This window comes from Dreissena polymorpha, chromosome 6 (assembly GCF_020536995.1).
Source record: "Dreissena polymorpha isolate Duluth1 chromosome 6, UMN_Dpol_1.0, whole genome shotgun sequence".
In the NCBI taxonomy this organism is placed as follows: Eukaryota; Metazoa; Mollusca; class Bivalvia; order Myida; family Dreissenidae; genus Dreissena; species Dreissena polymorpha.
The window spans coordinates 92,110,263-92,134,674 of record NC_068360.1 but is presented as its reverse complement, the minus strand read 5'-3'; the positions used below and the strand labels follow the sequence as shown (position 1 = coordinate 92,134,674).

The 24,412-nt window shown below is 34.5% G+C and overlaps 1 protein-coding gene and 1 long non-coding RNA gene across 2 annotated transcripts; one reads left to right on the top strand and one right to left on the bottom strand.

The window, feature by feature from the left end:
• Positions 1-7,712: 7,712 nt before the first annotated feature.
• LOC127835299 (uncharacterized) lies at positions 7,713-11,368 on the bottom strand. The gene is made up of 3 exons (XR_008028450.1): positions 11,233-11,368; positions 10,552-10,613; positions 7,713-7,872 (listed from the first exon to the last, which is right to left on the bottom strand). It is a non-coding gene; the product is annotated as an uncharacterized LOC127835299 (long non-coding RNA).
• A 2,862-nt stretch (positions 11,369-14,230) lies between these two features.
• On the top strand, positions 14,231-24,130 carry LOC127834529 (uncharacterized). Its single transcript, XM_052360429.1, has 6 exons — positions 14,231-14,424; positions 14,876-14,962; positions 16,718-16,787; positions 18,723-18,884; positions 19,022-19,198; positions 23,561-24,130. Exons 1-6 carry the CDS (start codon positions 14,389-14,391, stop codon positions 23,671-23,673), a joined length of 645 nt encoding a protein of 214 aa, XP_052216389.1. The 5' UTR covers positions 14,231-14,388; the 3' UTR covers positions 23,674-24,130.
• Positions 24,131-24,412: the final 282 nt, after the last annotated feature.

The window sequence follows — 24,412 nt, the reverse complement described above, 5'->3', positions numbered from 1 at the left end:
TATCCTAGCTCCCTATTGTCACTAATATCGCCAAAGCAGTGCCTGCTTTTATATTGAGATGAACAACCGTCGCTAAATTCACGCATCGTCGTGCAGTTGTAGCCTATAAAGGTAATATTATTTGATCATTAATGACATTACAATGCAAATATTAAATAAAAAGGCTATAATTAACTGCAAAAATATTATAAATGTTTGTAAATATTTTCTAGAGAGAATAGAGAAAACGCACATACTTGCAACAGAGATATCTGAGCTATACATATTGAATAGTTAAATGCAATAAAGAATATTTCTAGTTCAATCGCTCATCTAGCAAATAAGTGTAACCATGGTGACTTGATTAAATCCATTACATACCTATTGAGGTCAGATATTGCTTGACCTGTTTGCGGACCTTGTGGACAAAGTACTGGTCATGCTGTGTGTCCGGGCTGACGACAAACAAGTAGTCTTGGCGTAGGACGGGGTTCTCCTCTATACTTTCCACTCCATCATGTTCCAGAATGCTGTGTCTGTGTATAACAGATACGTGGATTGTTACCTCCGTTCGTTGAAAGTAAGTTGTGTGCAGCTCGTGTTTTTCAGAACCCTTGTAGTTCTCGCTAAAGTCAAGAATACACACGCATGCTTCTTTAGGGAGGTTATCTGTTATGACGCGAAACTGTTCGTGTTGCCATTTTGCTGCATGTTGATGTAACGGGAATGCTTATAACAGCTGTTTCAGATGCTTCGTCATTTCTGAATGTGATGTTTCTTTTTTCACAAGAAGTAATTTTTTTAGATGTTTTCCTCCTTTCCCTTTGATGTGACAGTATTCACATCTTTTCCATTTCACACCACACACACTTTCAGATTCACCAGTTTCTTCTGGCATAAATTCAATTAACTGTGCACCACAGGCAGCACAGTCACGCTTGAGGCAGGTAAGTTTATGGTAGCCCCCTGTATCTGCCTCACACAGACTCTCATTACACATGTCAGTCACACTCTCATAAACTCGAAACCTGTCCTGAAATTCAACTTTCTCAGCAAGAAGTTCTCGTCTATATTTCATAAAACTCCTGAAGACAGTCTTAATCTCTGTATGGTAACGGCAGCAACTGGTTTCTCTATCACTTGGCCTGGCACCGCGGAGGAAGTAAGGCTTGCAACGTTCAAATGTCTTCAACGGCATTTTTATGTGTGGATACTTCTTTTCAAACTCGTTGTATACCTCTGTTTGTGTTTTTTCAAGAACGTGTATCATATGTGAGACGTATGCCTTTGGTCAAGTTCTCATTCTCTTGATGTCTTTTTTATTTCCCGTAGGTCGGGAAATGGACGGGTTAAGCCAGAAGTCATACGCAGCCTTTTTTTCTTCGTCTGGTATGCTGTCAGAACGTGTGTTTGCTTTGGTAAACGCCCAAGAGCTTTTTTCAGACTTGAGAACATTCGTCCTAACACTGTGGCCTTTGCTAATTCGTTTTAACGGTAACCCTAGTGCATTTGCTAACTTTCGACGCTGTTTTGCTTCTGTAATGTTTTCTCCACTTATTTATGCAATTACACTGTTAACACATTGGATATTTTCAGATTAGTTATCTTTTTTCATTTTTTGTACAACTGAACGCATATCTCCAAGTACATTCCTTGTCACTGAATCCATCATTTCTTCTTCTTGATTAATAATAATACGTTTATCCACTAAAGTCTGGACTGTTGCAGATTTAGTTTTAAGGTAAGCTTCGACAGTATGCGTCCGTTTTTCAGGGGTTTTTGGGAGGGCAAACCTTTTTCGAACCGCTCTGTGTTTAGCCATCTGATTTGCAAATGGTGTTTGTGTAGTGTCATTTGAACTTGACTGTTTGTCTAATTTGTTTGGCGCCAGCGCCTTTAATATTCAGTAGATTTTCTTTTACGTTCCTCATCTTTTCGATTTTTCTCTCGTGTACGTTCCTCATCTTTTCGTTTTCTTTCTCTTTCATTTCTTTTTCTTAAAGCATCTGATGATATTACAGTATTTTTAAGTTTCGGTCTTTTTTCTCATAGGGTTGGTGCCTATATTGTTTTTGACGTTCTTTTTTCAGAGATTTTGCGTTAGCGAGCCGTGTTGCTATTTCGAGCTTATATGTAAAATAAATAGAACGTAAAAGCTACAGGATACAAAAATTATATGCGTTAATTTAATGAAATCATTCGAAAATGCTTCCACGCTCAATACTCTGTTTTATATCATTTTAAACTAAACAATTTATTGTATCATCTAGATTGTAACTTAATTATTTTATGTTACTGTACTGTATATTTGAGAAGTATTTATCAATCAAATTGCGACAAAGCTGTACCGCCATCTGTTAAGACTTTATCTTCAACTCTACGCTGAACAACGCATCTCACTTTCTCAGAACTTTATTAGTTTATGTTACTGTACTGTACGTTTGAGAAGTATTGCTCAATTAAATTGCGACAAAGCTGTACTGCCTTCTGTTAAGACTTGATCTTCAACTCTGTACTGAACAACGATTCTCACTTTCTCATAACTTTATTATTTTATGTTACTGTACTGTTCTGTACGTTTGAGAAGTATTGTGCAATTAAATTGTGACAAAGCTGGACCGCCATCTGTTAAGATTTGATCTTCAACTCTGCGAAAGCGAATTTTAATTATTCGAGTTTGATACGATCAATAAACAATTTCATAACAGTTGTTTTACGTCTTAAAGTCTGTTTCTAACGCTAATCGTGAAACGTTATTCAAATGAACTCTTTGGCGTAAGTTGTTGTTCGATTGTAATTGATTAAGTAAAACAATTTTTTTTTAAATAAATAATGGATGGACTTGCCTGGTGAATATATGCTTATTGAATGACGTCTGGAAAGGGGAAATTATGTCACGCGTTGGCAACGTTGCCTTATTTAAGGGAGAAATGCGTGTAGACCTAGGTAGCCGGTGCATATTATCGACTTCCTTGAGGGTGACGTCAGAACCAATTTGATTGAAGATGTCGATATTTTCTGAAGCATGTTCAATCACACCAGATAGGCGCAAGCAATTACGCCTACTGTATTGGTTGGACTTGTCTTCACTTTTCTCGAGGGTAGCGACACGCTTTTCAAGGTCCTTGACCTTGTTACGAAGCGTCTCGTTTTCATTTTGTAGAGATATTATAATGGACGGTTTGAATCCTACACATAACCTCGTTAACAATGCTGCTAACCATCTCAGTAAGTAGGACATTTAACGTTGCTTTCAGCACATATGCAATTTTTTCGATTTTTTCGTCATTTAAGTTTACAGAGAACGTTTCGTGTGACGACGACTCAGCCTCGATGGAGCCAAGCCTAGATTTTTTGACAGCATCCTCTTCTAATGGCGATGATGCGTCGCGCTAAGTCGTGTTCGCTTTAATGTTTGGAGTAGCGTTCATTTCGACGACGCGTTCTTTTGTTGAAAGTATAGGTGCGAGATACTCGGGCGCAGGTTGGCTTGCAGCAGTTGCTGGTCAACACAATAAAATATCTTGACAGTTTACTGATTGTCTATGTTGAAGCTCTATGAAGCGAATCGTAGGTAAACACAGTACACAGTACATAGATAGCGTTGAAGGCGTTTTAAAAGATTACTTAAAAGTCATTAAAAGCACTTCTAAATTCACCTGAACTGCTAGGCATTCCGTCCATATAAGTATCCGAAACACGTTTGTTATGTAAAAAGTTCCGAGCAAGAAGGTTACATTATATAAATCCGACGTTTACTGTCCCCGCACGAAAATCACTACTCCATGTTATTGACCGGAAGTTAACGAAACACTACTTCTTGAAGCATCGGGTTTTGATTGATGATTTTGCTTTGTTGCTCATGGGATTATGTTTTGTAAAAGTCTTAACACAAATGCATTGTACAATTTAACATCATTATTTATAGAAATACTCATTTTATTGCCGATTTGCAGCGCTTCGAAAAGCACTCCACACTTAAGACCCGTTCTAGAAACGGTAATGCCACCGGCAATAATGCCCCAGCGGCCAGAGGCCCACCAAGGGATCGAATTCGAGTGACTGTTCAACCGGCTGTTCCAATTACCGCACCACCAACATTTAAAGTACCTTGTACGTATATATGGTCCTGAGTTCAAATCAATGCCGACAAGCTTATTGATAATGAACGCTTTATTGACCAATTATGTTTATGCATTTACTTTATAATAGCATATTTGGTTACATTAACTGCATTAAAAAAAACGTAAAGGTAACAAAACGGAAAGCAATATTATTGTTGGAACTTGCACATTTAAAATAAATGTGTTAAACAAATGCGTAATGTGACAAGATTATGGTATGTTTCACTGAAGTAATAGATCGGGAGAGGAAGCCAAACCCATTCGCACAGTTACTTATCGTACCTGCTGCAATCTTTCAAGATTTAACACACCGTTCATGTTTTCGTTTAATAAAAGGTTAACGGCGTGGATGTTTGCTCTCTTAAACGGTATATTTTGATTCGGTTCTTGTTTAAGACTGTTTATTTATTTTCATCGATATGTTTGTACTTTTCTATATACTTATTTTATAAGCATCACGTAAAAAAAAAGTGGCCACACTATTTACTCCAATCATATACTCGTTTATTCCAGCTGGAAATTCACAGTGCGATTACTGCGATTCGGCGGACCAGTGTAAAGACGAGACGCGCCCTTACTGCTTCCATTCGCACGCATGCGCCAGGAGAGGCTGCCAATCGCTGTAGCTTGGACACGACCGCAATCCCCAAACCCGCGCAAAAAGCCAGCACCGCCTCTCTTGAATCTAACTTCAAAAATATACAAAAAAGTTAGGTCCAAAAGGATCCATTCGTTTGGCGACCACATATTTTTAAGCGCCCTTCAAGTAATTATATTTATTCAGGTTAAAGAAGTGAATATAGTTTTAATTTAACTGTGCATATACAAGTATTTCAAAATGGAACGGATTTGAAATGGGTTTTATTACCCTACGATCTTCGTTTAAATAAATGATTAATACGCAGGTTTTTACTATGTATTTTTGTTTGATATATACAACAAATTAAATATTAATTAGAACGGGTAATAACTATGATTGTAGGTGGTTTAAATCTGCATGCATATTCGGACACATACACTAGATGTTAATCATGCCTTTCTTAGCAATCAGTTACATATAAGCTCCCATTAAAATAAACTTGTTTATTGTTTGTCAACTTGTTTATGTTATTTATTATTGTACAAAGTAATAAATCGTCGTCTCAACAAAAATATATCTTGCTTTTTTATTTCCCGCCGTTGCAATTTTCACCAACATATAACACCTCGCAATTACAAAATAAATAAAGTGCTTGTTAAATATACACAACGCGTAAAAAGTATGTGTATTGTTCAACTACTTATCGATTTAAATAAACGATGTTTATAATATTTCCACATTACACACGCAAGAAACCATTTTCTTTAAAAACCACAAACGGCGTTGAAATTATTATTAATTATTGTCTGAATGCTTTGGAGACCAAGTATTAACTAGATATAAAAAAACAGCATGCCAAATGATGAAATAAATACCATCGACGACTCTTATCGAAAAATATAGCCAGTTGATAAAAATTTATGACTCTAAGATAAGGTAAGTTTCGAGTAAAACGGCATTGTTTTAAACAATATTTATATGAGTATGAATTATTTTGCGATTTAAGAGAATGTTATTTATTAATTACATATTCAAGTCATGCGTCTCCGGGGTATGTCTAGATTTTATAATTGGGAAAATAATTTGCATCTCTTTGGTGACAACGCTGCAATTTTACGCACAAAATATGAAACCTCCGAACATATTGTATAAACATTATATGTGAACGACCGAAACTAATCAACATCGACTATTTGTCAATACTTATGAGGTAAACCCTCCTAAAACATTTTCCAGCAGCAATGCTTGTCCTTCTGTCGCACGTCTGTTCCGCGTTGAGCGCACAATGAAGGAGTGTTGTGGGTGGGGAACAAGGCATACAAAGTCAACTGATGTGTATATCCTTGCAATAACCTCGACCAATTAGTCACATAAAGAATTGACTTACACAAAGACAAGAACAAAAAGTGTTGTAAATAATTCAAAAAATGTATTTATATGAAACATGAATTAAATATATATCAATTTAATTCACACACATTTAATAATACAATTCAATAAAGTTAGATGCATATGAAAACTATTGTACATCCCAATGCTGGAATACAAGTCCACCACATTAATTGGTGTTACGTCCGTTTTACGGTATTGGCTAAAAAGAAGCGATGTCAGTTATTTTTTTAATCTCTAAATCAAGTAATTTAGTAGTGACTAAAGACAATATTGCATCGGAGATATTAATGATTAATGATCGCATAACAACTATTGCATTAGCCTTCATGGGTAAATGCACATTGCAGTGATCAGAATTCCTTCAAAAAGGTAATGTAAATTATATGATAGGGAGATAATAAATTGACCTGTATTAAATGTGTTTCAGACCAAATGTGTGCAATGTGCGATCTGATTATATTATAGCATTTAGTTGTTTGATTTAATAAGTGAATGTTAAGATAATGATTCTGAAAATACGGAAAACAAGTACCTAGATTATCTTGTGTTGAATTATGTAATCTTTCAATATGAATTGTTTTCAGTCCAATTGCAATGAATGCCTTCACAATTTAGTTTTTCGCAATGAGTACGAATAAGGTACGAATTATTGAGGATGCAAAAGTCTTTAACAGTGTAAATTACGGATCAGTATGTGATTATTCGGTTAGGTACGGATATTCTACGTTTGTATGAACTGTGGTAAAAATGTAAGCTTGTCTACAAATAGTCACTTTATACTAGTACTACCACGGACACTTTACTAGAGGTAGGGACCTCTAGTAACTGCTGCGAACGATAACGAATCGTATCTGTATCTAATATGGTGAACATTACGACAATGTATGATTTTGTCATTCGAAGGTTTATCGTTAAACGTGAAACGCTGTTCATTTCGAAATTGCCATCATTGGAATGGGAAACTCCTAAAAGCCCGTCTTAAAACCCATGTACTAAACCTTGTTTGTAAAACCTTATAACTACAAATACAACGCATCTTGATTTCGCCTGGGTTGTTGGTGTTATTTTTCTTGCTTCAATTCCATTTAATGACTTGGCAATCAATCTTTATCTAGCGATGCAATATCTATAAGAGATGAATAGGCGGACAACATATAAAGATTTGATCTCATACGATTCTTTCTATTTAAATGCCAACAATTAAAAAATCTGATTAATTATTACAAATTGTTTACCGATCTACTCCTAAAAAGAAACCAAAGAGATCTTCATTATGCAACTAATTAGATAATTATGTGGTAAATTAAAAAAGCATTCTATCATTTTATGATTAATCGATTTGTAATGATGAACTTAGCTACAAACACGAGTATTTGATGTGCGTACAAAGTTCTTGAATTCATTTCTTTCATATACGTATATTCGTTTAGGAAAAAATACCAAAATATTTAACTTAAACGGCATCTTAATTTGGACTTCTTTCAAAAGAGTCTTAAGATATGTTTTAAAACTCGTGCAGTCTGTTTTCAACTTGTGTTTCAGTAGCTCATAACAACGAGGCGTAGAAGACAATCTGGTGCTCCGTAGACAATATCGCTTTTTGCTTAACAATACACTTCACCTTTAAACAATTCAAACCATATGTCAGTTTTAATTGAACATTTTATCTACATGTAGAGTGCGAGTGCTATATGGTATCCAACTGTCAATTATCACTGACATTTAGTGGCTATAAAACGCTTTTGTCAGGATATGTAAATAACTGTAGTGTATCCGAAACGCATGGTTCCGTTTAATCTGAAAAAAATTCAAAAGAAAATAATGTGGCCTATTAGGCTGCAATTGTAAAAATAGGTATGTATATCAAGCAATAAGACTGCTCATTTCGAGCCGATTCAAGTTGTTTGTTGTGCTTTTATTTTCAACAAATACTGATATTATTTTTTATAGCATTGAAATATCGCATTATATAATCATTTCAGCAGAATTGTTTTTTGCAGTATTGTGTTTGGACGTTCAACCTTAAATGATTGTACCTTGTATTTACTTAGAACTTGAGTTAAGTGCTATATAACGATACTTAGGTGACCAATCTAATGCTCACTTTCACTTTTGAGACCTTGAACAGGACATGTGTTGGTTGTTTAAAATGTCACAGATTGATGGCATTCATATTCATATTCAAGATTCGTTTACGTAACAAATGTAATGAACACTTAAGATAAGAGTTATCTTCCCCTAAATGAGGAAATGTTGCAAGTGGTCATAGACTCATATGGGATTCATAATATTTGTAACACACACGAAATAAAAAATAAGAAATTCACCGATCGGTAACCTGTTGATTTGTGAAGTAGACATACTCAAAGCAGGATATTTTGATTTAAAGAGAATGTAAATAGTTCTCTTTTGTGGTTTTGGTTTTCAATACACGGTTGAAATAATGATGGACGGTGACTATACATAAACACACTGCATCGCATTTTGTTAACCTGTCTCTAGAACGGTTGAAGTCGTTTATTGGGACACCTTACATTTTGCAATCCGTTAATTCTTTCGCAAATGACTGACCAATCAGAACCATACATCTGCGCATTACAAGGAAGACATGTCTCCATGTCCGTGGAAAATACATAAATGAAACCATGTGTTGCGCAGACTAGAGAATATCATAGAATCTCAATGTAATCATTAATTATATGGCTCGCTTGAAATTGATCTCTGACTGTTTGTTGCCGTGCTTTTGGGATAATTTGCATACCGATGCTGGTTCTGTTGCGTTCCGATGACATGATTGTAAACCATGAAGCTGACTCTTTTTCATGAATAGTCATAATAACACGTCTTGCAAGACTTGCCTTTGTTAAATGATTTCAACAAAGATTAGTGAATCAATTAATTACCAATAAGTGTCTCGTTCAAATATATGTTTATTTGAATTAAAGTGCATAGTTCCTTACATTCTTTTCAAATAAAAGTAGGGCGCATTGTGGAAGAAACACATTACAAATTATGTTATACCCAAGTTAACTAATAACTACAATGAACTATGTCTGAAAGGTATTGACTAAAGCAGCCAGACATTGGAGCTGGTTTTTTTTTTGTAATTTCACAATTTCAAAACCCTTGTTTTGTTAGTCCTACTTTGTGCTTAGTGTTTAAATTCAGTCATTACCAATTGTGTTATCCAGACCATCATTTCAAATCAATAACATTAACATAAGTGATGTTACAAGTTACATTTAACTCTACGTATTTTATTTTTAAACATTAAAACAGTTAACTTGGTAAAAATCAGACAAAGACAGACATCGAATTAAATTACCATTGTTAGTATAGTGCAAGCAGCATTTACATAAGAATATATAATTATATTTAACACTGAAGTGATAAAAACATTCCAAATTGATGTGTTATTTGTGCAAGGTTTTAACAACGTATCGATGTACTATGTGTGCAAGGTTGTAACAATAGTATTTCTCATAATCTGTCTTTCTTCATATTTTATTTAAGCTCATTTACTGCAAACCCTGCAGTATATTTAACACACGATCTTATTTTAAGCAACGTACGGTCAGATTGCTATTACGTATTTTTCCTATAAAACTATATTGCTGTTTAGGTCTTAAAGGTATATACAGTTGTATTTTAAACAACACATTCTTGTAGTTAAATCAGTGACATACTTCTGTGACAGCTTAGCCAATTCTAAGGCTCGATTAGTCATGGTCGGCTTGAGTACAACTTTAATGTACCCCGGGCAGTTTTAAGTATACTTAAATGAACATCGGGTACGGAAAATATACTTATATGTCACCGGCCAATTTAGACTGAACCTGAGTTTTATTTTCGCCAAATCTAATGTCGACGAAAAACGAAACAAAATTCTCTTTGAATAAAACCTGCATCCACGTGCTTTTTTGAGTATGAGTTTCGATAATTTCGAGACCAGTTTACAAAATATTGACAAAATATTGACATTAATATGAGCATCATTAATTTGTAAAATGCCGATAACAACCAAGTTAGCCTTATAATACCCTGGTACGTTTTAGTGTATTTTCACTACCCGGCGTTCGTTTAAGTTTAGTTAAGAGTACCCGATGTACAAGTAGTATCCGACACGACAATGACCAATCAAGAAACAGTTAGATTATTAGTCCAGTGAAGAAAGTCAATATCAATCTTAAATATGATGCAAAATTGAATTAATAATTTGTAATAAAATTCACAAAGAAAGTATTAAAAGAAACCTACAATAGGCACTTGGTTTTTAAAGAAGCCTTCTGAATGTTATCGACACATTTCAATTTCAATTAACCACGATTTGACATATTCCCTGAACAATTATGTCAATATGTTACTAGATACAAGTAAACATATATTGTTTTGGATTTATATGTACAATGTGAACATTTTTAATAAGGAAGATAGAAGCAAGTTTTTTATCAAAGTGTTAATACTATAGTAGCGTACCTTTAAATCGCAGTTTCTGGGTTTTTCATACAGGATAAGTATTTTAAGATCTTTGTACAAAACTGAAAGGCAATCGTGAATATAATACGTTTGAGTTAACCAACTATCGGTTCATATATATAAGCAATGTTCAGTTAAAGTCCTTGTCCACAAAGAGTAAGAACTGTACATAGGATCGCTCGTTTCTAACGGACACAATTTCGACAAATATAACACGCAAAATTAATGCATTTCAATCGGTAGTATACAATCATTTGGTTACAAGTCATCAAATAGTTTTCATAAACACGATACAATATGATGTCATGGAATTAATCGAATAATTGCGAATCATTCGAACCTGTAACGTATAGATTCTTATACGCGCTCGGCTATTAAATTTATATCATAATTAAATATTATAAACTATTTATTTGCAAACAAAAAAGTCAATAAAAGCCAACGTTTTTGGGTAAATAAGATTACATTTGAGTATTCATTAATTAATTTCAGCGGACAGTGCTCTTACAATCCTATACAAATTACAGGTTTGCGCCTCATACAATAACAAAAGCTCAAACGATATGATATTTGAATCATTAATTAATTCGTATTTATGAATTTTGTAAAGAATGGTTCAATAAGACAATATTTTCAGCTAATTTAAATTCATTTGTGCATACACCTTACATAATTTCTTACAAACAGTGCATGTTAAACGTTCACTTCTTCTCGGTAGCCGTGATACTTGGTGTCTGGAGTCAAGGTTGAAATTGGCGACCTTATGAAGAGTCTTTACCTGTCACAACAGCATCCCCTGCAGGCTCGCAGGCTCCTACAATACATAGTCTCCTCAGATGGTGGCTTATTTATGCTGTCATTTTAATCGAAATACTTTTTTGGATTGGCACCTCAATGAACAGACAGACAGACAGACAATTTTATTGGCAAATACAATCAGTACATAGCCATTTAAACATAATACATATTTCAATTATATAACATGTCAAGGAAATGCGATTGATAGAAATTAGTTCACATACGGAGAATGCTCTTAAAATATTCGATGTGAACTTTATATTTTGAATCTTACTTTAACTAAAAAATAGATATTAAGTTAAGTATTATAATTGTTGATAAATAACATTTAACCGTTCCTTTTAAATGAGGCAAACAAAGACAATACTAAATAGATATTAACTTAATTATAATAATTACTGAAAATAACATTTAAGTATTCCTATAGAAAGGTACTTACAACAACGACAATACAAAATATGTATTCAATTAATTATAAAAACTATAGATAGATATTAACTTAATTATAATAATTACTTAAAATAACATTTAAGTATTCCTATGTAAAGATACTTACAACAGCGACACTACAAAATATGTATTCAATTAATTATAATAACCACTGATTAATAACATTTAAGCATTCCTTTAAGATACAAACAGTCATGATGCAATTAAACATACAATGAACATCATTTGACAATATCCGTGATTTTCAATAGCGGAGATTATATTAAACAACACATTTGGAAGAAAACGCTTAAGTTTAATATCAAACAAAAAGGTGGTGTTACTGATTCATATTCATTAAGTGATAAAATGAACACGGTCCCAAATACTCACAATTTACAAAAAATCCTTAACATGACTATGTCATATAAAGCCAAATTGTCCAATACGATTTCTGTATAAAAAATGTTCATTCTTAAAGGGGCCTTTTCACGTTTTGGTAAATTGACAAAATTGAAAAAAAATCGATTCAGATTCGCAAACTTTCCTTGAAATTATGATATTTGTGAGGAGACAATAATACTGAACATTAACCATGCTCTAAAATATCCATTATGTGCATCTTTTGACGATTTAAAAACCTGAAAATTATAAAGCGTTGCAACGCGAAACGATTGAATAATTTGGAGAAGTCTGTTGTTGTCGTTGTATATTTTGATACTACGAAGATTGCTTATAGAAAGAAAAAATACTTCGCTCATGGTATGAGATCGGATGGTCAAGTGGAAAGAGCGGTAGACTTTTGCTCCATGGGTCCAGGGGTCAGTGGTTCGAGACCCATTGAGGGTTACTTTTTTTTACTTTCCTTTAATATTTTCTTGTTTTTTACAGGATAATTTAAGATCCTATGTTTACATTTATCAATATAAAGCATTTAGTGACAAACTTCAATACATGCCAAAATCTGTGAAAAGTCCCCTTTAATGTATCAAATGCATTCTTCGTTTATTCGATTGGTCCAGCGAGTTACAAATCAACAGCTTACATAAGCGCATTTGTTACTGTCATATCCTGATTTAACACTTCCTACAAGGGAATTTATTTCTGGTTTCCAAGATCAGTTACACACTATTGTGAAATATCCACGTGGCATATATATAAAGAGGTGTAAGGTCTCTATTCATTACGATACTACCTCAGATATAGCACACACCACTGAACGCAAATGGAGAAACATTTCAATAGCAATAATTTAATAAACCAAAGGATATTATTGTTATAACATCAAATCGATAACAGAGCGGAACGGTAAGTTTTAAAACGTTTGTAATCATTTAACAGAATAAATACAACGTTTAAAACATGCATATACTTTATTAGCTATGCTAATTATATCATTTATTTACATCATTACTGGATTTTCCTTTAATCAACATTAAAAACCTTTTGTGCGCTTTGTATTAAAGGAACCTTTTCATGTGTTGGTATATAGACAAAATTGAAAAAGCAATTGTTTCAAATTTGCAAATTTTCGTTGAAGATAAGATATTGAAGAGGAACCAGTCACACTGAACATTAACCGTGCTCGAACCTATCCAGTAAATGCATCGTTTGACGATGTTTACATTTATCAATTTCAAGCCTTTAAAGACAAACTTCAACACATTCCAAACATGTGAAAAAGTACCTTTAATACAACCACAAATTCATTTTATCTTCAAATTAAGCTCACCATAAACTACACAAACAATTTTGATAATTTGATGTACATGATGTTATTTTTATTCGTTATGCTTTAGCGGTGGGGCAAACAAATAAACAACATTCTTATATTGTACGAGAATTAGCGAATTATTTATTCACTTACCTAACAGCAATTTAGATAGAAAAAAAATCAAACAAAAATCATTAGTCTCCATAAATTTTGTAAATGTTGATAAGATCCGTGATAAGCTCTTATCAATCCGAGTTAAAGGGACCTTTTCACAGTTGTTGGCATATGAATTGAAGTTTAACATTTAAAACTGTATATTGTTAAAATTAAAGAAAAAAAAGTGATCCCTCAACTGGGCTCGAACCACTGAAACCTGGAATAAAAGTCTGACGCTTAGACCACTCGGCCACCCATGCTTTTACAATGAATAATGTATTTTATACTTTTTATAAGCAATCCTCTTACTGTCATAAAATATAACGCTAAAATCAGAACTCTCCACATTATCCAATAGTTTTGCTTTGCAACGCTTTATAATTTTAAATCAATAAAAGAAGCATATTATGGATATTTAAAAGCATGGTAAATGTTTAGTGTTAGTCTTTCCTGACAAATATGATATATAAAACGAAAATTTTCGAGTCTGAAACATTTTTTCAATTTACCAAAACGTGAAAAAATCCCTTTAAGACAATCAAAATGGGATACGTGCAATGCTTTGTTTATTATCAATGCGCGCATTGTCGTTGTGGTGCACACCTAATTTATCGTGTGTTGTCATGTGTATTGTCCTGAGCTGTAATGTATGTGTTGTTATCTTCAGAGCTGTAACTTATATTTGGTGTTAAACGTTGGATTGGCGTTTACTGATCGCGTGTTGAGCCTATCACGTTACAATGACGACTGGCGCACCCATACAAAGCTTAGCAGTGGTACGTTGTGATGTTGTTTGTTCTTTCCTTAACCTTATCAACTTAAATTACCAAAGGTTGACTGACTTTCCTTTTTATAAACTGGGTATAAACATATCATACATATATTACTGTGTTGTCTGTGTTAGTTTGTGAACTCTTATGAAAATGTCGTGGATTTTGCTGCTGCACTCTCTCGTGTCGTAGATCTTTTTTAACATTTGAAAATAAAAACATACACTAATTATTCAATGTTATATCAATCGTTGACATACAGTCATTTAATAGTAAAACCTGCTTACAATGCGTGCTCTATATGATTAAACATGCAACATTTGACACACCTTTCTTAATTTGAAATTGTTGGATTTGGCCCTTTTAAATATCTGCTACCTCATTTCAGTATTTAAGTTCATTGTGCGTTCATGAATCGAATTTTTCGGGGTTACATAAAATTGTTTTCCACTTTCAGCTAGTTGTACTCGGTTTGCTGACGGGAATTTTGGGTCACATCCCGCTCAATGAAGCCCATCGCTCCGGTAGCTGGGACCTTTGCACGGTAAGTGACTTGCCGTCATTTATAGAACATTGACGTCGCGTCAGATAGCGTTGCTTTTCTGTGAATTACCTGACATAATATGTTTGTTTCTGCTTATTGTGAAGTATATCAATCGATAATTTCATGATACTCTTAGTATGAAAATATAAGATTACGATTTCTGTAAATGATTGCAAGTCAATCGTTGAATAGCAGCTTTCCGAATAGAGCTAACAGGTGAAGCGTTACTTATCGTGTATTAGTGTTGTTTACAAAACTTGTATATGCCAACAATCAATGCTTAAACGAAAACTGTTGCATGCACTGAGCGACCGAATGTAATTTTTCGTTTGAAAGAACGACAAACATACATCGTAGAATTCGACTTATCAGGGCATCATAAATAAATGTGTGTTTAAAAGTAAGCTTCTTAATAAATGTTTGTTTCCCACTTTTGGACTTTGTGTTTAAAACCTAATTATTTCGTAAATAAATACATTTTTTTTAATATGCAATCCACAACACTAGTTATACAGAAATGTCATCCCATGCGAAACTACCATATTAATCACAAATTTACGGATTTCATTTCCATGTAAAAAAAGTATGGCGTTTTACCCACATTTCCCAAATTTAAAAAGTATTGACAAACTCAAATGAACACATACAGGTTTAGCTTGCGGTTACAAGCGCACCTTGGATTGATGGTTTATATGGTTTCATCTCCAATTAAAACTGTAAACATATAAAGTTAAAGATTTTTCAAACTCCGATTATTTCTTCTGCGTATAATTAAAAAATATTAATTTTACCATATTAATTATAACTTTTGTGTGGTTCGGTTTTCATAAAAAAGACTTAATAATCACTAATTGTACATCGCAATTTTTTTTCTATTTATTAATAATTGTATCAACATATAAACACATTTTTATTTATACATCACGAATACATTGGTTCACTTTTTTTACCAAACTGACTGATATTTTCATATTTGTTTGTATATTTTTTGCCAGGCTTGAATGCTAACGAATATTGTGAAATTATTTGTTCATAGTTGCTTGATTATTTCATAACACGCTGTGAGTTATTTCAGTTCTGTTTTGTAAGTTTGTTCCTATTGATTTGGTGTTTAAAATTGCTGGTTCACTATGGTTCCATCCTTACTTCAAACCTACCCTTTTGGTGTGTTAATATCTATGGCCTGCGGTTTGCAATACTGTAAAACTTGAACACTTAATATAAGACAAACAGCATTTTGCAACATAATATAGTTAACCCAAGTTATATTTAATGAAGAAAATATATGATTAAGAAATAAACTGTAAACTTTATATTTAACGCAAGTTCATGTCGTGCAGGTAGATGGGCAAATATTTATGTTAGAAAACAAAATACTATTTTACAAAGTAAATTAGAATTAATAGAATCAGACTAGTCTCAAAAATTCTATAACTTAAATGTTACTAAACATTGTAAGACTGAAATAAAGATTTTGTGTCGATTGCCGAAAATTGAACATAAATAAAATGTTGGAAGAATGTTGCACAATGTTATGGAATGTTATGAAACAGCGTTGGCGATCTTTTATCGTTTCAAAAAATCATTTTGCAAAATTGTAATTGCAAAAACATGAAACATACGTATTATTCAGGGCACGTAATATTTGCAAAAAATGTGTCTGCTTGCTATTGGCGTCGCTATGTTAATAAATAGTCAAAACATAACTGCCATACCATAATGAATTGCTTATGAACCGCCACTTTGTTATTGCAGCACGTTTGTCCCGGTGCCACGTCGTGTATAAACACCACCAATGGTGAACAGTTCGTCTACAGATGTGTTTGTAAGTTCGATTTTTGCTTTTATCTTGTGACCTGTGTGCAGTGACCCACATATAAGGAGATTCACTGCAAAGCTGCAATCGATGCATTATAATTACAAAATGTATTCTTATTTGTTGGAAAGACAACAATAAAATGATGAGGAATTTTATGGTGAAACTATCCACAAAGTATAAAAAACATGTAGATGAGGACATGCCATAAAGAAGTCATTGACCCTGAAATTTGTGCAGAAAGTTTTTTGCTTTTCTGTTCTTAAAAATATATAATTTCTCATTCCCCACTTGCAATCATTTGTTGCTCACGAAGCTGTTACCACATTTTTAAGCCTATCATACAAAGTGTATAAACTATAAATAACTTGCATAAAGATACTGCTTACTTTGCGACAATGTGCTCGGCCCTTGCTCAGTCAACTGTTATAAAAACTTGAAACGTACTATACAATGTTCATCAGTTTTTGTTTACTAACATAAATGTACTGCTTCAACTGTAACATTGTTTTCAACGAGCGCTCGTTCTACGAACGAAAGACTTGCAACTAATAATACAAATGTTTAACCTGGTGGAGTAGTCTGACGTTACTTAGATTACGTATTAAGAGCCCTTGTAATAAATCTAAGAAAATAGACAATAATTTACATTATTGATTATAATGTACATTATAATTATAATATACACTTACATTTTATTGTCCCCTACCGGTTTCACCGTAGGGGACTTATGGTTTGCGCTCTGTGCGTCTGTGAGTCTGCTAGTCCGTCAGTCTGTATGTCAAACTTTTCTGGATCCTGCGATAACTTTAAAAGTTCTTCATATTTTTTCATGCAACTTGAAACATGGATAGATGGCAATATGGACAATATGCACGTCATTTTATTTTGTTCCTATGTCAAAAATTCTGGTTGCTATGGCAACAAATAAAACACATATGACAATGGTGGAGCCGGTAGGGGACATATATTGTTTGGCAATAGTCTTGTTTATCATAACTTTCATGTATAACATATTGAATAACTGGCATATTCAATAGTAATTTGTAGATAAATAAAAAACATCTTTATGTCGGTAATACAAGAAATACGCCCATACCTTATTTAAATCTTCATCATCTTAAGTTTACACTAAATATATAATATAACAACAAACGTGTCAAAGCTTTCGTATACTTAAATTGGTAGTACCAACCTGGAATGAAGTCAAGGTGCATGGAAAGGGTATGGAAAGGGTATGCGGTGTTAGTTTACCAAATTTAACACTATCTTCCGAGTGATATATCGTTATCGTATCACTTTGTATAATTTGCGCCAAGCTATACGTTATTAGAAATGTGGTTTATTGTTATTGTTTAACATAACTTGAGGAACATGCTCCATGTAGTTGTTTTACATAAAAACTTAATTAGGATGTCTATATATTTTCTTATTTTACATATGGCATTCCATTTACAATAATTAAGAATCTGATTAGGAAAGTTTTTTTTCTGAAAGCAAACAAACAGCCATAACTATTGTTATCCTAACATAACTTGACTTCAATTTGCGTAATGTGAACTTCATTTTACTATGCTCCGTTCAGAATCGGGATTTCCTTTTACATTGGTGTCATATTGTTCAACGATTATAACTAAATTTAAATAGCAAAAGACGAATGAGATCGGGAAAAGCCTAATACATTATATTTTTAAAACTGATTGCTTCAGAAATTGTTGTTGCTTGGTCTTCTTGATGATTTGTTGCTACTGCTTCCGCCGTTCTCTTTGTAAGCCGAAGTATAGATGTCGATGCTGCGGCTGCAATATAAGTTTTTTTCTGCTTTCGATGTTTATGTTGTTAATGCTGGTATCAGTTTAATACAAACTTTTGGCACTAAACGTCTTACCGTATATTCGCATACTATAGCCCGTTTTGACAATCCTAAACGTGCTTTTATCCCAGATCCCAATGGGCAACTGGATATTATGCGCGATAAAAACGTGATGAGCAAACGAATGCAACTGCAATCGGCTCGACAGGAATCACCGAATGTGCCTACTGCGCAACCGGATTTGATGGAGAAAACAGACGTTCGGCCATCTAATGCCAGCCGCTTACGACAATGTAAGTTAATCAAAAGTAGTATTTGTTTTAACGTTTTATTGACGCTGTCTATGTAAATACAATAGCACACAACTATATGGTATGCTTTACAATGATAATTTGCATGACGTATAAATACTCATTTTGCATATTTACAGTGATACGGAAAGCTCTTGACGAAACTTTGGGACGTCTTCCGAAAAAAACCAACGTAATTCCCGTAGACGCTTTCCCGGCTGTTAACTTTTCGCGGCGCCTTTCTCCCGATCGAAATCGGGTTACGTTGCAACCAGCGGTTCCAATTACAACACCATCAACACCCTTTCTAGAACTGTGTAAGTATAGATCGATTAATGATGTTAATGTTAACATGTGAGATTTCTATCAACTTGATAATCGTTATCCGCATTATTTGACCAATTATGGGTATTTTTAAATTGCGTTTTGTAAATCATCGCGTATGTGTGTATACGATCCAATTTTCATTCAAACACACGTAGGCAAACTGAAAAGACGAAGCGGTCTATATGCTTGCCTTTGTCAATTGATGAAAACCATTATTAAATGCAAAATACATGTATTTAGATGATTATAAGTGTTTACTCATGTCATGCTCTGAAAGAGATAAGAAGGGATGCAATCAGACGTCTTTGCGCAAATGCACATGGTACTTCTAGACTTCAAAAGACGATGCTCACTATGATTCATTACGATAAACATGTTTCAGTATGCCCCTATATCTGCGCTAATCCGTATTATCTTGACCACATTAAGGCATGTCTTTAACTGTGTTTTTGACTGCTATGTTTATGAAGAAAGTCGCTAAATTTAAAGCTATTTTCTCTGCGATATATCAAAACGGCTCAGTCAATTTATAAGTCCCCTACCGGTTTCACCGTAGGGGACATATGGTTTACGCTCCGTCTCTCAGTCTTTCAGTCTGTCTGTCTGTCCGTCACACATTTCTGGATCCTGCGATAACTTTAAGTTATTCATATTTTTTCATTAAACTTGGAACATGGATAGATGGCAATATGGAAATTATGCACGTTATTTCATTTTGTTCCTACGTCTAATCGTCTGGTTGCTATAACAACAAATAGACAAGAAATACAACTGAAAATGGTGGTTTTCTGGATTCTGTGATAACTTTAAAAGTTCTTAATATGTTTTCATGAAACTTGGAACATGGATATATGGCAATATGGACATTATGCACGTTATTTCATTTTGTACCTACGTCAAAAATATTCTGACAATGGTGGAATTTCTGACAATGGTGGAGCCGGAAGGGGACTTTTATTGCTTGACCATAGTCTTGTCTTGACTCCTTTTCTCATACAGTGGCCGTCCTGCCACACACCCATACAGTAATATACACACCTTATCCGAAACGTTAGTAGCAAACACACGAGGGAAATCTTCATTTAAAATATTTTCTTTAGCTATATCAAGGCACCAATCGCCAAAAAGAGAGGAACAAGATAAGTGTACACATAGACACATCATATATTGCACACACGACAAATAGAATAAACCTGGGGTAGTAAAACGTTGTTTTAAAAATGCAGCAGCCATAAACGACAATCACGGCAAATTTATGGAAAGTTATTATGAATATATATAGGACATTCTGAAAAAAAATTGATAATAACTACACAACAAAGATTTCTTGAGATTGGTAAACAGTGGCATTACCATTAAATTTTAAATGTGGCCTTGGTTTAGTTTTAGTACATGTATTCCATTTTGTGTTTCTCATTAATCATAAAACAACATACAAATAGTAATGTTGTGCTTTGACTACTGTAAACAAGAGGGCCATGATGACCCTGTATCGCTCAACTGTTTTTTATGCGAAAACAGCGTGCAGTTCGCATGGGTTGAAATGTACTCAAGCATTGACTTTCTCTTTCTATCCCTCGTCCAACTGGACACTTGAAGTTGGAAGGGTGAGCATTTTTATACATGGAAAACGATACTACGGTTTTAACTAAAAAGACTAAAAAGCCCGGGAATTGTCGCACAGATCGTCTGCTTATAACGTAGGTACATTTATCTCTCCAAAAGATATTGCCGTTCTATTTATGATAAACAAAGTTACACTCCTTGTCTCTTTGTCACAACATACCAAATTTGTTAGCCCTAGGCCCAATGGTTATGGACAGGAAGATTTTTAAAGTTTGCACAAAAGAGGCTTTATATAAGCATATGTTCAGTTGTGTGACCCCCGGGGCAGGGTCAAATTTGAGCCCAGGGAAATAAATTGAACAAATTTGGTAGAGGACTATTAGATGTCACTACATACCAAATTTAGTAGCCCTAGGCTCTATCATTATGAACGAAAAGATTTTTAAAGTTTGCACAAAATAGGCCTTATTTAAGAATATGTTCATTTTTGTGACCCCCCGGGCAGGGTCAATTTGACCCCAGGGGCATAATTTGAAACAAGGGCTGTTTGTAAAACAAGCATTCCCCCCATATGGGCTTTCAGTTGTAGTGGCAGCCATTGTGTAAATACGTTTTTTGTCACTGTGACCTTGACCTTTGACCTGGTTACCTGAAAATCAAAAGGGGTTATCTGCCAGTCGTGATCAATGTACCTATAAAGTTTCATGATCCAAGGCCTAATAATTTTTGAGTTATCATCAGGAAACCTTTTTACTGTTTAGAGTCACTGTGACCTTGACCTTTGACCTAGTGACCTGAAAACTAATAGGGGTCATCTGCCAGTCATGATCAATGTTCTTATGAAGTTTCATATCGTAGGCGTAAGCATTCTTGAGTTATCATCCAGAAACCATTTTACTGTTTCGAGACACTGTGACCTTGACCTTTGACCTGGTGACCTGAAAATCAAAAGGGGTCATCTGCCAGTCATGATCAATGTTCCTATGAAGTTTCATGATCCTAGGCATAAGCATTCTTGAGTTATCATCCATGAACCATTTGACTGTTTTGAGTCACTGTGGCCTTGACCTTTGACCTAGTGACCTGAAAATCAAAAGGGGTCATCTGCCATTCATGATCAATGTACCTATGAAGTTTCATGAACCTAGGCGTAAGCATTCTTGAGTTATCATTCGGAAACCATTTTACTGTTTCGAGTCACAGTGACCTTGCATTTTGACCTTATGACTTGAAAATCAATAGGGGTCATTTGCCAGTCATCATAAATGTACCTATAAAGTTTCATGATCCTAGTCATAAGCATTCTTGAGTTATCATCCCGAAACCATTTTACTATTTCGAGTTACTGTGACCTTGACCTTTGACCTAGTGACCTGAAAAACAATAGGGGTCATCTGCCAGTCATGATCAATGTACCTATGAAGTTTCATGATCCTAGGCCTAAGTATTCTTGAGTTATCATCCATAAACCATTTACTATTTCGAGTCACTGTGACCTTGACCTTTGATATAGTGACCTGAAAATCAATAGGGTTCATTTGCCAGTCATGATCAATGTACCTATGAAGTTTCATGATCCTAGACCTAAGCATTCTTGAGTTATCATCCGGAAATCATTTTACTATTTCGAGTCACTGTGACCTTGACCTTTGACCTAGTGACCTGAAAATCAACAGGGGTCATCTTCCAGTCATGATGAATGTATCTATGAAGTTTCATGATCCTAGGCCTAAGCGTTCTTGAGTTATCATCCGAAAACCATCTGGTGCACGGACCGACCGACGGACCGACATGTGCAAAACAATATACCCCCTCTTCTTCGAATGGGGGGCATAAAGAGTACTTTTATATTTAAATACATACCAAATTTGGTAGAAATAGGCCCAATGGTTATGGACAAGAAGATTTTTAAAGTTTGCACAAAATAGGCCCAACATAAGCAAATATTCAATTTTGTGACCCCTGGGGTAGTGTCACAATTTAATCCCAGGGGATTAATTTGAACAAACTTAGTAGAGGACTATTAGATGTCACTACATACCAAATTTGGTAACCCTATGCCATACGGTTATGGACCAGAAGATTTTTAAAGTTTGCACAAAATAGGCCTTATTTAAGCGTATGTTCATTTTTGTGACTCCCGGGGCAGGGTCAAATTTGACCCCAGGGGCATAATTTGAACAAACTAAGTAGAGAACTATTTGATGTCACTACATTCCGAATTTGGTAGCCCTAGACCCTACGGTTATGGACAAGAAGATTTTAAAGTTTGCACAAAATAGTCTTTATATAAGCATATGTTCATTTTTGTGACCCCCGGGGCAGGGTCAAATTTGACCCCAGGGGCATAATTTGAACAAACAAAGTAGAGAACTATTAAATGTCACTACATACCAAATGTGGTAGAACTAGGCCCAATGGGTATGGACAAGAAGATTTTTAAAGTTTGCACACAATAAGCTTTATATAAGCATATGTTTAATTTATTGACCCCAGGGGCGGGGTCAAATTTGAACCCAGGGACATAATTTGAGCAAATTTGAAAGAAGTTCACCCCAGGAACATTTGTGAGAAGTTTTATCAGAAATGGACTTGTAGTTTTGGGAGAAGAAGATGTTTAAAGAAAAAGTTAACGCACGCACGCACGGACGCACGCACGCACGACGGACACAGGACCATGACATAAGCCCCGCTGGCCTCTGGCTAGTTGAGATGAAAATTAGTTGATGTTGACAGAGTATGTTGTTTCCATAAAGTTAACTTCATCATCGAATTATTTATTTCAGCCGCAAATCCACAATGCGAATACTGCGAGTCTCCTGACCAATGTAAAGATAAAACGCGACCTTACTGCTACCATTCGCACGCATGCGCAAGAAGAGTGTGTCAATCCCTCTAGTTAGGGAACGCCAAAGTAAACTAGTCCAGCGCATCCACCTCGAATCGGATAAACCACGTGCTTGAACGCCCTAAAGGTTGTCAGCCTTGTATCAGTTTAAAAAATGGGCATGGTTGTAATGTGAATGTCTTCCCGAAAACACAAAGACGTGGTTCTTCCCGGTTATTGGATCTCATAGTGTATCTATCATTCTATGCTTGTATATGTAACAACATGAAATTTGTGTGTACAATTCAGCCGAAAGTCTTCATGATAATCTCTATGTATAATGACGATAACGTTTATTCAAAACTGTACGAATTCCATGATATAAATCATATAAATCCTCCATTCTTCTATGTCACTTAGCATATGATTGTTATTAAAATAACATCAATTGTATGTGTGTCTATAGTTACATGATATTTATTTGTGTACAAAGAAATACGTTGTTATCTTCAATAAATTATTCTATCTGCCTGAGTTTTTTAAGTATCGCTGTTGTTTTTTCAAACAGAACCCGAAATTTTAATGAAAGGCAAGTCAATTGACATGATGTTTTAATATTGAGAATATATTATTTTTAGAAAATGCCACACATTTAAAGCGCTGTCTGTTCTACATAGCAAATGCTTTTACACACATTAAGGCACGCTATATTGAAAACACGACACGTTCTGCATTGACTGCTTATTCCACCACTTATAACTAAATTTTGAAGGATAAAAATGGAACTGTTTATTTGTTCGGGAAAAAACGT

Bases quoted from the DNA above. Each gene is read 5' to 3' on its own strand.
- LOC127834529 (XM_052360429.1), top strand. From the start codon at position 14,389: ATGACGACTGGCGCACCCATACAAAGCTTAGCAGTG. The intron at 14,963-16,717 runs GTAAGTGACTTG...TTGTTATTGCAG, and splicing joins GTAGCTGGGACCTTTGCACG to CACGTTTGTCCCGGTGCCAC. The intron at 16,788-18,722 runs GTAAGTTCGATT...CTTTTATCCCAG, and splicing joins GTTCGTCTACAGATGTGTTT to ATCCCAATGGGCAACTGGAT.